The following is a 15,618-nucleotide window of genomic DNA, read 5'->3' on the forward strand; positions in this document are numbered from 1 at the left end:
ATGTTAGCGCGTCGGGTCGTGCAGATGGTAAAAACAAACAGTGGATCATTGCGCCGCCGAATGTATTAGTGGTGGAGAGATCTCTTCTGAGACGGCCGGTAGATATAGTCACCGCTCTTCCCCTTCTGCCATCTTCTCTCCCCAATTCCCCAATTCCTCTTTCTCTTCATCACATCCACACCAGATACCTCTCCACGCCTTCACAATGTCTACTTCCCTTACCTTCTACGATGCCACCATCCCAGTGATGTGTGGTATGTCCAAGAGCGCCATTAGCTTCCTCACCACTGCCAAAGAGGAGCTCTCAAAGGAAAACTCCAACTTACCATCCGAGAGCGATGTGCTTAATGCCCAACTCGGTGACATGCTGCCTTTCCGCATGCAGCCCATTATCCTCTGCAAGTTCCAACTCGCCGGAATTCAGAACTTCAAGCTCGCTGAATCCGCTACGGCACCAACCTTGGACCCCTCTGCCTTCTCCTCGCTCGACGACGTCATCAGCTTCTTCAAGCAGCTCCTCGCCGTCCTTGAGGCCGTTGACGCAAAGGCGTACAACGAGAGCGCTGACAAGGGCCTCGATATCGAAATCGGCCCCAAGACACTACACATGAGCTCTCTGTCGAGCTTCACAAACGACTTTGTCGTTCCCAACAGCTTCTTCCATCTCAACGCCATGTACATGCTGCTGAGGAGCAAGGGTTTCTCCCTGGGCAAGACTTCATACATTGGTGGTTTCATGTCTGAGCAGTCGCTCAAGGACTGGGCACCACTGAGGGCTTAAGTTTGGCAAGGAAAAATAAAATAAAATAAAATAAAAACAAGAGAAGGATAATTGGAATGGATACGTGGATCGAAATGGTTACATAGCGAAGGCGCATCGTCGCGCTGTTGTGTGGACAAGGAGCCTAGAAAAAAACCAAGTAGAGACCAACACATCACCAATAGACCTTTATCAAATCACAAACATGTCACTGCTTCTATCCATACTGTGCAAATGTCAGGAGAAGACTGCTTATATCATCAATTGCATGCATTAGATTCACTTATCAAAAGAATCCCTCAGCTTCTCAAACCGCTCCCTCGTCTCCTCCCCAAGCTTGCCCTCGACATCCGCAAGTATCGTACACACCAGACTATAATTGTTGCAGAGGAACCTGTCCTTTTTCCTAGCATCGTTGATCCCTTTGCTCAGCTTAGTGAGGTAAGCTTCGTATTCGCTCCTCAGTCGTGCCACGGATACACTGACGGGCTCGTCGTCGCCTGCCTCTGACGAGAGCGCCAGTATGCCCTGCAGTAAGTTTGCAAACTTTTGCGTGAGGGGCGTTGGTGCCGTGGAGGCTGCGCTGGAGGAGCCCGAGGATAGCAGAGCGGCGCCGGTGGAGGGGCGACCGGGTAGCGAGGTGGTGATTTTCTGGAGCGAAGTACAGTGCATGTCTAGGACTTGCTGGAAACGCGGCCATAGCAACATGTTTGTTGCGTTGATGTAGCCCTCGACTGTCGGTACTTTTCTCCGCTGGAGCTCAAAGGCAAAGTGTTGGTTGAGGCGTACGCAGAGGAGGATACCTAGGGTGTCGGTGGTTGATTCCACGAGTGATTTGGTAACTGCTTGTCCTACTGCCAGCGTGGGATCAAAGATTGAGTTGAAGGTCCTCGAGATGGCGTGGAAGTTTTGTGCGGGGGCAAAGTATGTGGAGACAAAGGTGTACTCGAAGCAGGCGTTGTCGATTAGGGCAAGGTTGAAGCTGCGGAAGGGGACTTCAAGATAGTGGGGAGACTTTTCGTCTTCAGCGACATTTGCTGGTAGAGCATTGGCTGAGGAGCTTTTCAACGCGTCGCGTCGTCGTCCAAGTGAAAAGGCGTCGTAGGATGTGGGTGCGTTGCGGGACTGGCCGAGCAGCGTGCCGCTTCTTCTGGCGCTGGGGTCTTCGCCCAAGATGTCGTATCTGTCCATGGCATGGACTTTGATCTTCTCAAGTGCTGTCCTGTAGCGCGTGAAATGGTTGAGATAGTACCAGCGCATTGTGTGAATGTATGCTTGGGCAATCTGCTGCGCAAGCTCTGCGTGGTGTCTTGCGAGGAAGGCGTATAGATCTTTGAATTTCAAGAATGCTTGCTGCTGGATGACTTGTGCATTGATAGATGGGGAGCGGATAGCCTTGATCTGCGCCACTATGTAGTCTCGCACTCGCTCGACGGCGCGATGGATGAGGTCGCCTAGCAAAGGCTTGACGTCTTTGACAGCCATCAAGTCTGGATTCTCTTGGGCTTTGTCACGGATAGTCTTGGACCGTTTTTCCACTTCTGCAAGGGCACGCACGAAGCCTTCATCAACAGGTCCTTCAGCAATCTTGCGCACAACAGCTGGGGAGATGCTGATGTCTTCTACGGCGGGCCCCAGCAGCTTCTCGACCACCTTGCGATTTTCCAGCTTCGTGTTAAGCGCAATCGATCGGTTCTGGAGAGACTCTATCTCTGCAGACACGGCCTCGAGATCAGACTGGAAATTTGTAAGGTTGGCTTCGACCGACTTGAGCACTTCATCGCATGCCAATATGGACTTGTGTAGGTCCTCAAACGTGTCTTTGTCCTTGTCATCTGGAGGCACAATGAGCAAAGACTTGCGATGCAAAACAACAGCACGTACATTCTTCAACTGACTGTGCGCTATATGTATGTACAGAAGTAGGCGGCTGTCGCTCAGCAGGCTTGTCAGCGACGAAGTCTTGCAGGCTCAGGCCCTGGAAATCAACATGCTCGTCCAACTGCTCCGGCTTCTCGAGCACATCCCCGCCACCATGTCCGTTTGTCGTCGGCCCATTGCGTGGCGGCCCTCCCATTATAGCCTCGAGTACGTGTATAGGATCGGGGACGTTTGGCGGCGCGCCGCCTGTCTGTCGCCTGCGTAGTCCGCCACTAGGCAGGCGTTCAGATAGCGGCAGGCTTGCGGTGGAGGCATTAGGGGATACGAGCTGTGTCAGCGAGGAGGAGCGCGGGGTTAGGCCAGGCCTCACGGGCTGGGCCGAGACTGGATAACCTCTTCGGGGAGCTGGTGAACGGGAGTCGCGACGTGGAGGCGGCGTGCCAGTGGGTGTCGAGTACTGAGAGAGCCTGTCCAAACCCCACATGGCGATGTGGTAAGTAGGAGCAATGCAACAGCAGCGGGCGCACTAAAGAATTCAATCCGACACAAACAGGTAATGGTGGTGGTGGATGTAGTATGGTAGTCGTTGTAGCAGTCGGGGCTTGGCGCTGCTAGAGCCTCCGTCTGTTGTTCCGGCACAAGCCCCCTGGCAACTGACACAGTATAGTGTCAAGAATGCCTGCACGTAGTACCTAGAGCAAGAATACCTATTAGGGGGGGGGGGTTGAAAAATCAATAACATCGCTCTTACCATACGTTGTCAGCAGCCGCCTTGGTCTCTTTGCTGGCGAGGTATGATTATAGGGCGGAGCACATTGACTACAGTATCCTATCAGAACACTGGTAGTATTAGTAGCATTCGACAAAGTACGCTCATGCGATAGACTTGATGGCGACCCCACTTGTTACGTAGGTATCCCGAAGACCCTAGAGGGAAAAAAAGAGGGCCTGAACCAGTATTGCAGATTGCTGATAGAAGGGGAATTATCTATAAGTAGAGGGGAAGAAAAGTGTCAAAGATGGGGGGTGCTAGATGTGTAGAGTACCAACAAGGCACAACCATGGTATTTTTTAACAGACGCGCGCTTCTTTGGGTTGCCCACAGACATGGGCAAGTAAGGGATGCTAGTACATACTAGAACACAAGGGGTATACTAGACACGGGCTGAATAATACGACGATTCGACGGCGGAAAGGAAAGCCTCCCACGCCGCCCCTCCCGACAAGGCTGGCATCTCGGCCACTGGTCTGTGCGTGGCGTTAGCGTCTGTCCAAAATCAAAAATGCACACAAACGCTGGCTGGCTTCTCTCTCCCATCCCCATTAAAGTACCGCCGCCCACTCCCTACTGCTTTTCGCCCAGCAGCCCGACTTGAGCCTCTTCCTTCTTCCTCACCCGTCGCTTTCAACTCTCATTCATCACCATGGCCGACAACGACGCGCAGGTACGTTTTTTCTTGAGGCTTCAACCCCGCATGTGCTCTCTTTACCCCACCTTGGTCGACCATCGTCGCCGCTTGCGCCTCGCCGTCTCACCCTCGTGCGCTACCACTCCTTCTCATATGCTAATGGCCTGCTATAGCATGAGCACACCTTCGACAGCGCCGATGCCGGTGCTTCCAAGACCTACCCCATGCAGTGTTCTGCTTTGAGGAAGAACGGTTTCGTCTGCATCAAGAACCGCCCCTGCAAGATCGTCGACATGAGCACCTCCAAGACGGGAAAGCACGGTCACGCAAAGGTTCACTTGGTCGCCATTGACCTCTTCACCGGCAAGAAGCTCGAAGAACTTTGCCCTTCCACCCACAACATGGACGTTCCCAACGTTACGCGCCGCGAGTACCAGCTCGTAAGTAGCCCCGCACATGTTGCGACTACCCCTCGTCTAACAATACAAACAGCTCGACGTTACTGATGACGGCTTCCTTTCTCTCATGACCGACGATGGTGCTACCAAGGACGACGTCAAGATTCCCGATGGTGAGGTTGGCGACAAGATCACCAAGCTGTTCACTGAGGAGGGCAAGGACACTAGTGAGTTACACCTGGGAAGCCCATACCAAGACTTTTTACTGACCATTTACTCTAGACGTCATTGTCCTTACTGCCATGGGTGAGGAGGCTGCCATTGACGCTAAGGAGGCTCCTAAATAAATGATCGGTTGGTTTTGTAGACTGTTTGGCAGGATGCGAGGCGCAGAATGTGAACAGCTTACGGATGGGGCTGCAACACTCTTTGCATGCATTTTGCAAAGTTGCACCCTTGTGGCAAACGAAGCATTCTCCTCGGCGATTTGCGCCGGGCGACCGGTGCTGGACGTTCTTCGGACGGATTTGGTTTCTTTGAATTGCCATGTAGGGGAAACATATCATGAATCATTTCCCTGTCTCCAAATATCACTTACGCTTATGGCAATGAATAAAAGGTGATGCTGTTATGGTAAATGTCGAGCCCCTCATTGGCTGGGAAGGGAATTTTCGTTTTCGCGCTAATCAACAGCGATCTTCTACTTTGTCAAAATCGCCACTCACCACAACGTGCAACTTTAAACATATGGTGTCCGTGCCAATACTAACCTTCACATGTCAACTCGAGCTAGACTGCGTATATAGCAGTATTATTGGCTAGGCAGCGCATCTTGTCTATTGCCGACAACGCTTAGTGCATCGGCCTTAGTCAGTTCGATTAGCCCGAGATAGACAAACTACCTTATCCCTATGGCAATAAAAGGTCCCGTGTGCGGCATCGACAACTGCCGGTCAAGACGTTACGAGGAAGGCGAGGATGCACATCTTTACTGCGAGAACGGACATCAGCAAGCCGGTGTAGTGCACGGGGAAGACGACGACGACTATAGAACAGCCTCCCGGACAGTCACACGCAAAAAGAGAGATGTGGAAGAAGATGGCAGGACAACCAATAAGATCGCCAAGGGCACACAGGCTTTTGATCTTTACTTGAAGTGTCTGCAGCTCATATTGCGCCACCAAATATGGTTCCTGGTGCAAAACAAAGGACTACCTGCCGAACTCGAAACGGTGGTTTACGACCTTTGGGCATTACGTATCGCTCAGCTCGAAAGCAGAATCGCCTCCAACGAAGATCCAAATGCAGACTCACAACCCCAACCACAAACCTTCAGCACTCTAGAGAGCGAAGATGATCTTACAGATACCGAGAAAGGCCATGTTCATGGCAAAAAGAGAAAACGAGGAAAGATGCTATCTACTGCTCCAAATCTCAACGACTGCCTCTTATTGTGCTATCTTGGTATCAAAACATTGAGGTTACCCGTCACGCCGGGTGATATTCATGCATGGGTCACGGATAACAAGTTGCCTTATTGGAGGGCCATCAAGTTGGTACCGCTTTCTATGAGAGACCGGCTACTACCTGTGTATCGCGCGGTTCTCGACCCAAGTGCACCATTCACCTACACACGGTTCTACAGACTGCTGACAGATCTGCAAATAAGTTACGGTGCAGATCACGGTATCATATGGCCGCCTCTGAACGTTCCTTTGCTCTTGTTTCGCTACCTCAAAGAGCTCGCTTTACCATTGGAACTTTACGGTGCAACAAGGTGTCTGGCAGAATTACTAAGTTATGATTTCGCTCCACACTACGAGAACAAGAAACGAATGGGCATACGATACATTGCCGAGGCACAGCTAGCTAGCTGCCTTATTGTATGCACCAAGCTGTTATGTCCATTCAGTTCAGACCAGCTTTGCTGGAGGTTTTCGGCGGGAAAGACTGTGGCAGTGATGAACTGGGATGTGTGGTGTAAAGAGATGAGCGGTGTTAACGACAAAGATACAGATACTGGGCGCTTCACTACCGAAGAGATGGCGAAGCTACAAAACGAAGACGTATTCTCCATGGGATCTGAAGATATGGATCGGTATCTCGACTTCTATGCGGATGCATTTCTGGATGATGCAGCGATTCAACGCACAAAGCGTACAGACTATTTCCGGGAGGCTCTTTTTGACATGTTTCCCATAGAGAAGGAGACCAAACACCCGACAAAGAGCTCCTATCCCAAGCTGTCGCTGCAACAAGAATTAGGTGTTGTCAAGTCAGTCCATAGTATGATGGCGACAATACCAAATACAGAAGATGACAGCGGGCAGATTTTGAGGGCTGGACAAGCATATCGGATTTGGGAGACACAAGAAGATCTCCCTGAAGTGGCAAGGGTATTCTACGAGAAGATTGGAAGACTAGCGGGATTACCGATGGATATGCTATTGCTAGCAGTAAAATTCACGGAGGCGAGGGTAGAGCAGTGGAGAAGGCAACAAGAGAAAAACAGTGAGCGGAAATGAAATGACTCATGCAGTATTCTAATCAATCCCTCAAGTATTCTGCCCTTGATGTTACTTATCACTACTTACAGGTTGCGTTAGCAATCCGACGTAATGCGGATTGATATGTCTGCGACATCAAGAAAACGAGGCACAATAACTGCAGCTAGTTCCAGTGAGATATATTTTACAGATAAAAAGCTCAAACTAGAGATGCACATTATTTCAGGTGCTGGTGTTCCTCTTGGTGCACGATGAAAGAGAACGCACGTGAGGGGCAAGCCCGAGCGCTAGTCTCCTAGACGTTAGATCCCAACGCTCGGACGCCCACACTGCCAATTCGTCTTCCACTTCGCCTCGCTCAATCGACGAACTTCGACACCAAGATCCAGCAACACCGCAAACATGCAGATCTTCGTGAAGACCCGTACGTCGCATTATCGCTCTATACTTGCTGGGGTTATACTAATATCTCTATAGTGACGGGCAAGACAATTACCCTCGAGGTCGAGTCCTCTGACACCATCGGTACGCATGTCCTCGATCGATAAGACGACCGCAGCGCAACGCATCGCATGCAACGCTCGCAGAGACGTTAGCTTGAAAGGGAACTTGGGCTGACAAGCATGGACAGACAATGTCAAGGCCAAGATCCAGGACAAGGAGGGCATTCCCCCGGACCAGCAGCGCCTGATCTTCGCCGGAAAGCAACTCGAGGATGGCCGCACCCTTGCCGACTACAACATCCAGAAGGAGTCAACACTCCACTTGGTCCTCCGTCTCCGTGGTGGCATCATTGAGCCCTCGCTCAAGGCCCTTGCCTCCAAGTACAACTGCGACAAGATGATCTGCCGCAAGTGCTACGCACGTCTACCACCGAGGGCTGTCAACTGCGTACGTTTTTGCCTCATCACCTTTGAGGGTCCCATATTTGACGTGGGACAACTCGGCTAACGGCCCACAGCGCAAGAAGAAGTGCGGTCACACCAACCAGCTCCGCCCCAAGAAGAAGCTCAAATAGACGATTCGCTTATATTGGCGTCTGGCGAAGAGAGAGTATCGGGCACGGTGGAAACGAATTGCAACGATTGCATGCGATGGATATGAGGGCAAGGTCACTACTACTTTCACGGCACTTGCCACCCTCTGTGGCGGCGTGCTGGTCTTATCTCGGATTTGAGACTGGACGAAGGGAACTGGGCATGTAGAGTGAAATCGATCAAATTCAAACACCCACCAGCTTCGAAGCTTTCCCGTCCCTCGACACGTTCCTGGAACCTATTCAACGTGGTGATTGCGCAAGTGGCATCATTTGGCTGAATGCCATTCAGATCACGTGATGACGTGTCATACTCGTTCATTGATTACGTCATTGCTTGGAATTCTACAAAACCTGACGTTGGAAGTATGCAATTTCTCCAGGCAAGTACCAATGTGACGAATGTTATCAATTTTCTTGCCATGCAATCATGACTGATGTTGTAGAGGGGCTGTAAAAAGAGGACTAACGAGGAGCTGAGTACTAGAGCGATAAGTCTGGTTACGAAGGGATGTACCGATGAACGTGAACCAAAAAGAGTCGTGAGAATTGTGAACATCACGATCAGAAAATTGATTTTTCATGTCGCACAATCAGGCTACATAAACGAGTGTAACAAACTTAGCGAACATAGTAGGGGCTGACAAAACTATCCTTTTTTTTTCTGCAACTGACAATCTGCTCGTACTGTACTAAACGACTCTCTACACATTCAAACACAGAAAGGAGAAAAAAAACAAAAGTACTCGTGCAAAAAGGAGGAAAAAAAAAACCCAGAAAAAGGCACGGCCCCCCTGCTTTGGAAGGGCAAGAAAAACAAAAACACTAAGCCATCAGAAAAAACGAATTTGCCCCTCATTCTAAGCGTACCTGTCGTAGCCTATGTGTAGTCGTGTGTATGGACAGATGCACATTTCCGATCTGTCATGAGACATATACAATTCACACCAAAGAGCTCCTGACCGACCGCGAGGATGAAAAACATGTAAGCAGATATGGGGAAAAAGGGAAAATAAAGTATACTGGTGTCCAACACACCTGATTTTTATCCACCGTGAAACCACCAAGAAATAATCAACATGATCGTATAACTGTTGGGAGAGGAGGACGATGCATGTAAAAACAAGAGAAGGGGGATGGGGAGAAAATGAAACCCAGGAACTCCCATATACATACAACGGGAAAGCGGGTAAAATGGTATCGTAACGCCTCGCTATGCAGTTTACTAAAACAAGTGTGAAGTTTAAAAATGTTATGGGCAGCGTAAGTGCGTGTGATGTAGATTTTGTCTCCCCGGAACATGCGGGTTTACATGATGATGGCCGGGATCGGCGCCACAAAAGCACAAAGAAGTGGGGATGGATGACTGGTGACTACGTCATGAAATACTGAGAACCAAGCGGTCGTAATGGTGAGCACCTTAGGCGCGAGGCTTTTTCCAGTAGTATTGCTATGAGCGGTTAGCTACTTATCCAATGACAACATCCAAGCACGCGTGTGGGACTAGTACATACCTTGTGTGTCTTTCTGACAGATCGTAGACCAGTGCTACGTGTGCCGGCGGTAATAGTTTCTCGCCTCATCTGGTTGGTATCCATCTCGGGAACGTAGTAGAATTCATTTTCGAGGGGCTGACCGGCAGCGTCCTTTCCAGCGCGAGGAATTTCACCGACGCAGGGGGTATCATCCAAGATCTTCTTCAGATCTTGTGCCGTTAGCTGAGGTAGAGGTGTTACTACACCACCTTCTGTGTCCTTGTCTTCAGTATTCTTTGTGATACAAGCCTTCAACTCGGCTGGAAGGTTGCTGTGAATGGCGGACAAAGGCTGAGAATGAATACGAGAGAATGCCAACTGATTGATGACGTGATTCCTAATGGGAGACTCCTTGTAGCGGATGGGCTCTGCACAGCGACGTTTGGGAGAGGGCGATATTAACGGTGCACGCATCCGTGGGTTACTGGGCTGTAACGGCGTGACTGCGTTGAACGATTCGAGGCCGCTAATAAGGTTCTGACCAAACGGACCGAAAGAGTGTACAACGGGGTCATTCTCTTCGTCATTATCCGAAAACTCATCGGCAGCGTAATTGACATTTGCTTTAAGGTCGACAGTAGCGTCTGCATCACGCCCAGCCTTTGAGTTTGGAAGGGAAGGCCGGATAAAGGTTTGGTCTGCAGAATTAGGAGTGTCGATACTAGGGCTACGTTGGCCGACATCAACATCCTCAAATACCTGGACCTGTCCGGGCTGGCTGTTAGTGCCGATGGCGGCAAAGTTGGGACGACGGATAGGGCTCTGCGATACAGGCGAACGTGGAGCTAGAGGAGGGCTGGAGTTGAAGTTTTCGGGAGCACGACGACGGGTGGGAGTGGGCATGCCCTCTTCTTCCGATTCCCACGACATTTTAGAAGCGGGGACAGACGGCCAAGCGATCATGACACGGGTGTCCTGTACATCCAACATAATCGCCGTCTCTGGGTTCTCCGACATGTATGTGTCTCCCTTGCTCAGCTCAAAGATGCGGCCCTTGCAGTGAATCTTTGCTCCATTCCAACCCAGGCACTCGACCTCGATGTAGCCCTGCGGGTATAGTGTGCTTGGCGCGTGGTAGGCGGCCTGCACGTGGACACGCGAGATGAGGCGGTTGGTAGAAAGTTGGTAGTCGGATGTGTTTGAGCTGCGGCCCATACGCAGGATTTCGCCATCTGCTGGAAGGTCTACAGTGGGTACAGCACCAAGAGGGGTCCGCTCGGAGAGAGCCGAGAAGGTGCGTTCCAGGCCCGGCCGGGCATGGCGGGGCGAAGACGAAATGATGTTGGTTGACGACGTAGGCTGTGGAGTTGGGTAGTACTTGAGCTGCTTGGGGAAGGTTGGCGAGTCCTGGTCAAACTTGCGTTTGGTGGGCGATGGGCGTGGGAAGGGTGATGAGGAGAAGGGTCCATCCTCGCCGAAGGCCGGAAGAAGAGTCGGTGTGGCCTTTCTCACCCGCTCCGGCTGCAATTCAGTCGACTGCAAGGGAGACTGTGCCAGCACTTTGCTGGGTGAGGCGTCCATGTCGTCTGCTCAGCTCCTGGAACGCGAGACAGCGTGTCGACGCCTATATGGGGGCACTATAGACGTGACTAGTCGGAGACGTGACAGCCGAGAGGGGGTGGTGACGGCGGGTGCAGAGGGGGCTGTCAAAGACGCAACAGTAGCCTTGAGGGAGTCTGTGGGAAAGAGAGAAAAAAAAGCCGGTTATGAAGAGAGGAGAAAAGCCATTCAATGACGAGACTAAGCAGCAACGCGGAGAATCGTGCAAGTCGCGACTACCTAAAGCTCGGACCACGTTCAGCACCAACCCCCAGCCTCGCAATATGCCTCCTGCTTCATCTTGCCAAAGGCAGAGCAATTCATTTCATCTTTTGTACGTTTGCATCACTTGATTGCTACCAAATTGCGTCACACGAGTATATATATGCGCATATACGGACGCATGTACAACTGCCTTCTGAATGCCTCTATGACTTGGTTTGCCTCTGCGCTGGACCCCCATCCCACTTTGTCACTCCACAATTACAGCATACGAAGCACGCTTACCGGGACCTTTGACACGCAGACAAATTATTCCAACGTAACAAGAAATCAGATATTTCAAGCCTACAGCTCGCTACAGTATATAGTCCGCGGTCCTTGCGCAGGCACCAACACGCACGCGATCGACATGCAGGTAAAAGAAAAACTCTGTGCAGCATTTGACGCAGCTAAACGCGACTGCAAACACTTCCACGCCTAAAGTGGAGCAGAGACGCGTTCAGTGGAAATGGTGGTGGCCAGGCGAGAGAGTGCACGGTGGCAGCGTCTCGGCTCAAATCAATCAATCAGGGTAGCCGGATTCGAGCGATCCTTCGGTAACGTGAGCCCCCGTGTCTGCGAATCAGTGAATCTAGAAGCGTGTAAGCTCCCCCCTTCTTCCAATTGAGGGGAGTGCCTTGCAGATCGCTTGGTTAATGGAGATGTCTTTGAACAAGAAGACTAAGAGACGAGATTGAACAAAAATCAATGTTACCAGGGCAATTACGAAAATCATACAATTATTCCCCTACCGCAAGCACGTGCCATCAATTTCACTTCCTAATCGGTACTAGCGTCGTGGCTTCTCCACATAGTCAGGTAATATATCATACACTCTTTTGACCTGCTTCATTTCCTCTACTATCCAAGTCAACCGACCCATACATGTAGAAGCGGTTGTGTATAGTTTTGTCCGGCAGTACCCAGGGTACTTCCAAGGGCGACATTGACAGCGAAATGCTTCTCCCCAACCGCCCTTCGCCATTGACCACGCCAACAACAGCAATGTAGCAAACAACTATCATAACGACAACATCGATTGTACTTCATTGTAACACAAGTCTAGAGGGGCTGATGTGCCAAAAACCAAGTCATCGGAGTCAGCCAAGCGGCGGGGCTCATCACACAAGACGTTTATACAGGTGCTTGGATCTTTCCACCATACAGCTTCACTTTGGTTACAGACATCCTTGCTCTTGCATTGATTGCATTGAATGCTACACAAATATTTTTCCATTCACTTGGGCGGTACCATTCTATCGTTGTTCAGGAGCGCCCAAGTATACCATTACATAAATGTTCATCTTTTGGACTCCTGAACGCCAACACCAGATGCGCCGTATCATGCAGCGATGCTTATAAAAAACTTTAACTAGCAATCAGAGGCGTCTGTACCGACTTGAGCACATCTTGCTTCAACGCCTTCCTCTTTTCTTTGCTGATCGAGCTCTTCTTCTCAGACTTCTTGTTTTTCTTGGCCTCCCTCCTTGCTTGTTTCGCTGCAAACACTTCGTCGTCCAATAGCTCCTCTTCCCACTCGTCCCACTTTCGCTTGCGTTCTGCCGACTTTCCTTTAGCAGTGCCCTCTGTGATTGTGCCTTGGTATGGTCCGTCCCGAACCTGGCTGTCCTCCACCCACAGCTCTTCAGCAAGCCAGATGGGCAGTGCCTTTGTCGCTGGGCCCTTGACATGAAGACTACGGATGTTGCGCCAACCCTGACCGACGTGCTTGTTCACAACCTCGGATACGACCGCGGCGGTGTTCTCGGCAATTTGTTGTGGCGTCATGGAGAGGTTGGCGACCTTGATCGAGGTGTTCGCAGACGGGCTCATGCTCAGGTATGTCGAGTTGAGAGCGGATTCGATTTCCTTTGCTACACCCTGAGATGTTCCCACCACATCCTTTGATTCCTTGTTATCCTTCTTTGCGCTCTTATCGATGTGTGTGCCAGCAGTCAGGCGGATGGGAATTGGGCGCTTCGACTTGCTCTTGTAGAAAACCTTGCCCAAGAACTCTGCGACAATCTTGATAACACGATCATCGACCAAGAATACATCATACTCTGCAAGCAGTGCACGCTTCTGTTCAAATGCCTTGTATCGCTTCTTGAGCTTTTCGACGCCGAGCACACGTTGTACCTTTGCGCGGAGTGCGGCAGGAAAGGCATCGGATGCTACGAGATCCTTGTATGCTCTTTGCGGGTCTTTGGTGAAAATGCACACCCGGACATCGCTAGCGATGATAGGGTGAGGGAGCTTGCTGGGTACTGTCAGTTGTGCTCTATGCTGTACATGATGTGCGACCATACATGGCGATAGGCTTCATGCTCTTCGTATTGGCAATCTGCTTTTTTGTCGAAAGACTAAGAAAGATGGGCTCATCAATCTCCTCGGCGTCATCCTCGTCTGCTGCCAAGCTCTTTGTTGGTGCTTTCTCCTGCTTCTCTTCCACATGCTTCTTCATGTGCGCAACGAGCGCTTTCGCCGCGCGCTCGACTTGCGCCGGGTCCAGCTGGTAGGGTGTGCCATTCGCGGGTTTGGTAGTGAGAGGCGCCTCGGTCGCCTTCTCAGTCTTCTTGGTCACAGCTGTTGATTTCGCCATTGTGATGTTGTATGGTTGGTTGTGCTAGAAACTGTGCTGGAAATTTGGCTGAACTTTTTGCGAGAAGACTTGGCAGATGGTGTGCACAGACCATGAACCAGCAACTTTCTGCGCGCCCCAAACCAAAAAAACACGACAGGGTCGACCCTACATTTTGCCAAGAGTCGTAGCAGCGGGGCATCTACAGGGGCAGTCGATCCATACCTTTCCTTCTTCTGTGCACTATTAGTATTGGTCTTGATTTTTTTGTTCATCCAGATATGTATGCGACACTGCATGCGGCGTACTGAACAGTATCCAAAGAAATCTAGTTCCATCTTTGGCCATGGTTTCTTACATGCGGCAAAAGATCGGTCACGTGATATATACCGGCGTGCTTCACTACGGTAGCTTACTTGAATGTCATCCATAATGTCCGCTAACTCATCTGTTTTGAGTTACAAAATCGCAACCATAGGTCCCCTTCAAGAAGCTCTGTGGCAAGGGCAATACCGGGTGTAACGAGGTTATACATATTCAGCAAAGCACCATCATTCTATCTACACTCTTCTCAGGCTTGAGGGCTGGTCTTCCTGGGCCTCACTTCAGAGTGTCGTGACAGTTCAGTCTGTTACAAGGTTACCTTTAGTGAGGCTGATCTTGGGACTAGTCCTCGGTAATATTATCGGTTGTAACAAGATATTTGGCTGCAGATCCGATCAGATGGACGTTGATGTGTGGAAACGATCAAATCTACAATTACAGAGATCATGTATTCTGAAAGATATCGCATTTACTAGCCCTATAGTTGGTGACTTGTTCATTTCCCAATCTCAACAGATTGCCTAGAGCCTGTTAGGTAGAGCTGGTGTCTCAACTATGTAAGCTTACTTCTGAGTATATTAGGTCGGGATCACATTGACCATGTATGTTTTAATATAAAATGTCAGATTACTAGTATGAATGTAACCTCAGCTCCACCTCGACACATAACTAGCGCTACATCACAACCTCGGGATTATCTCTATATGTTTTATACATACAGTGGTCTGCCACATACGGCGGGACATGCGGGGGTACTTGTAGAAGTAATAAATGCTAGATTGGTCTGTTGTTTATACTACAAGCGTCTCCCAACATTTTACCCTTCATTAGCTATTCAGCAGTGAGAAACTAATATATTAAGACTATTGTATTCTGAGCTGACTGCAAAATAGTCCCGATACACGTAGTTGAGACCCCTGCATGCTCGGATATATGTGTCAGACCGCAAGACATCTCCAACTGTCGGAAAATATCACGGTAGTAACTTTGGCCTGGTCAGGTTTATATTTCTGGGAGATATAATTAGTGTGCGGGAACACGCATTGGTATTTGTTGCTAGCCACCTCTTCTATCACTTTCTTATCATACAACTCCAGAGATATAAGCAAAGGATACTAGGATAACAAACATGAAGCTCCATATTACCCTAGCGTTAGCACCGCTTTTCTGTACTTCTGTGACCACCTGGTTACGTTGTTCTATCTTACCTAGTCCGTTGTATTCAATTAAATTGTTACACGGGGTTCGGGTCTATACTTCTCTTGCCGGGTCCCACACTAAGGCCGGTGAGCTTTACGTTAGTGTTCCGTGAGGTTGTCTGGCGAGACAGTGGATTGGGGTGCTTTAGTAGAAGGTAACAAAGGTTCGACAACTACTAATCTATATT

At 50.1% G+C, this 15,618-nt stretch overlaps 9 protein-coding genes across 9 annotated transcripts; 5 read left to right on the forward strand and 4 right to left on the reverse strand.

The window, feature by feature from the left end:
- Positions 1-205: 205 nt before the first annotated feature.
- COCCADRAFT_5826 (uncharacterized protein) lies at positions 206-781 on the forward strand (the record flags this gene model as incomplete). The annotated part of the gene is made up of 1 exon (XM_007715011.1): positions 206-781. The coding sequence occupies one exon, from the start codon at positions 206-208 to the stop codon at positions 779-781; it is 576 nt and encodes a 191-aa protein (XP_007713201.1).
- Positions 782-1,039: 258 nt separating this feature from the next.
- Positions 1,040-3,125, reverse strand: COCCADRAFT_5827 (uncharacterized protein; the record flags this gene model as incomplete). Its single annotated transcript, XM_007715012.1, has 2 exons — positions 1,040-2,595; positions 2,645-3,125. 2 exons carry the CDS (start codon positions 3,123-3,125, stop codon positions 1,040-1,042), a joined length of 2,037 nt encoding a protein of 678 aa, XP_007713202.1.
- A 940-nt stretch (positions 3,126-4,065) lies between these two features.
- Positions 4,066-4,795, forward strand: COCCADRAFT_5828 (uncharacterized protein; the record flags this gene model as incomplete). Its single annotated transcript, XM_007715013.1, has 4 exons — positions 4,066-4,086; positions 4,224-4,490; positions 4,543-4,675; positions 4,731-4,795. The coding sequence occupies 4 exons, from the start codon at positions 4,066-4,068 to the stop codon at positions 4,793-4,795; spliced, it is 486 nt and encodes a 161-aa protein (XP_007713203.1).
- Positions 4,796-4,866: 71 nt separating this feature from the next.
- Positions 4,867-5,016, forward strand: COCCADRAFT_98619 (uncharacterized protein; the record flags this gene model as incomplete). The annotated part of the gene is made up of 1 exon (XM_007715039.1): positions 4,867-5,016. A coding segment is annotated over one exon (150 nt), but the record flags the coding sequence as incomplete, so codon positions are not given.
- A 343-nt stretch (positions 5,017-5,359) lies between these two features.
- On the forward strand, positions 5,360-7,067 carry COCCADRAFT_27029 (uncharacterized protein; the record flags this gene model as incomplete). Its single annotated transcript, XM_007715021.1, has 2 exons — positions 5,360-6,959; positions 7,045-7,067. 2 exons carry the CDS (start codon positions 5,360-5,362, stop codon positions 7,065-7,067), a joined length of 1,623 nt encoding a protein of 540 aa, XP_007713211.1.
- Positions 7,068-7,447: 380 nt separating this feature from the next.
- COCCADRAFT_98633 (uncharacterized protein) lies at positions 7,448-7,708 on the reverse strand (the record flags this gene model as incomplete). The annotated part of the gene is made up of 1 exon (XM_007715040.1): positions 7,448-7,708. A coding segment is annotated over one exon (261 nt), but the record flags the coding sequence as incomplete, so codon positions are not given.
- Positions 7,709-9,411: 1,703 nt separating this feature from the next.
- COCCADRAFT_98616 (uncharacterized protein) lies at positions 9,412-11,047 on the reverse strand (the record flags this gene model as incomplete). The annotated part of the gene is made up of 2 exons (XM_007715041.1): positions 9,412-9,441; positions 9,506-11,047. 2 exons carry the CDS (start codon positions 11,045-11,047, stop codon positions 9,412-9,414), a joined length of 1,572 nt encoding a protein of 523 aa, XP_007713231.1.
- A 382-nt stretch (positions 11,048-11,429) lies between these two features.
- Positions 11,430-11,768, forward strand: COCCADRAFT_98568 (uncharacterized protein; the record flags this gene model as incomplete). The annotated part of the gene is made up of 1 exon (XM_007715042.1): positions 11,430-11,768. A coding segment is annotated over one exon (339 nt), but the record flags the coding sequence as incomplete, so codon positions are not given.
- Positions 11,769-12,694: 926 nt separating this feature from the next.
- COCCADRAFT_98580 (uncharacterized protein) lies at positions 12,695-13,928 on the reverse strand (the record flags this gene model as incomplete). The annotated part of the gene is made up of 2 exons (XM_007715043.1): positions 12,695-13,586; positions 13,636-13,928. The coding sequence occupies 2 exons, from the start codon at positions 13,926-13,928 to the stop codon at positions 12,695-12,697; spliced, it is 1,185 nt and encodes a 394-aa protein (XP_007713233.1).
- Positions 13,929-15,618: the final 1,690 nt, after the last annotated feature.

The sequence above is a fragment of the Bipolaris zeicola genome (genome assembly GCF_000523435.1).
Source record: "Bipolaris zeicola 26-R-13 unplaced genomic scaffold scaffold_95, whole genome shotgun sequence".
In the NCBI taxonomy this organism is placed as follows: Eukaryota; Fungi; Ascomycota; class Dothideomycetes; order Pleosporales; family Pleosporaceae; genus Bipolaris; species Bipolaris zeicola.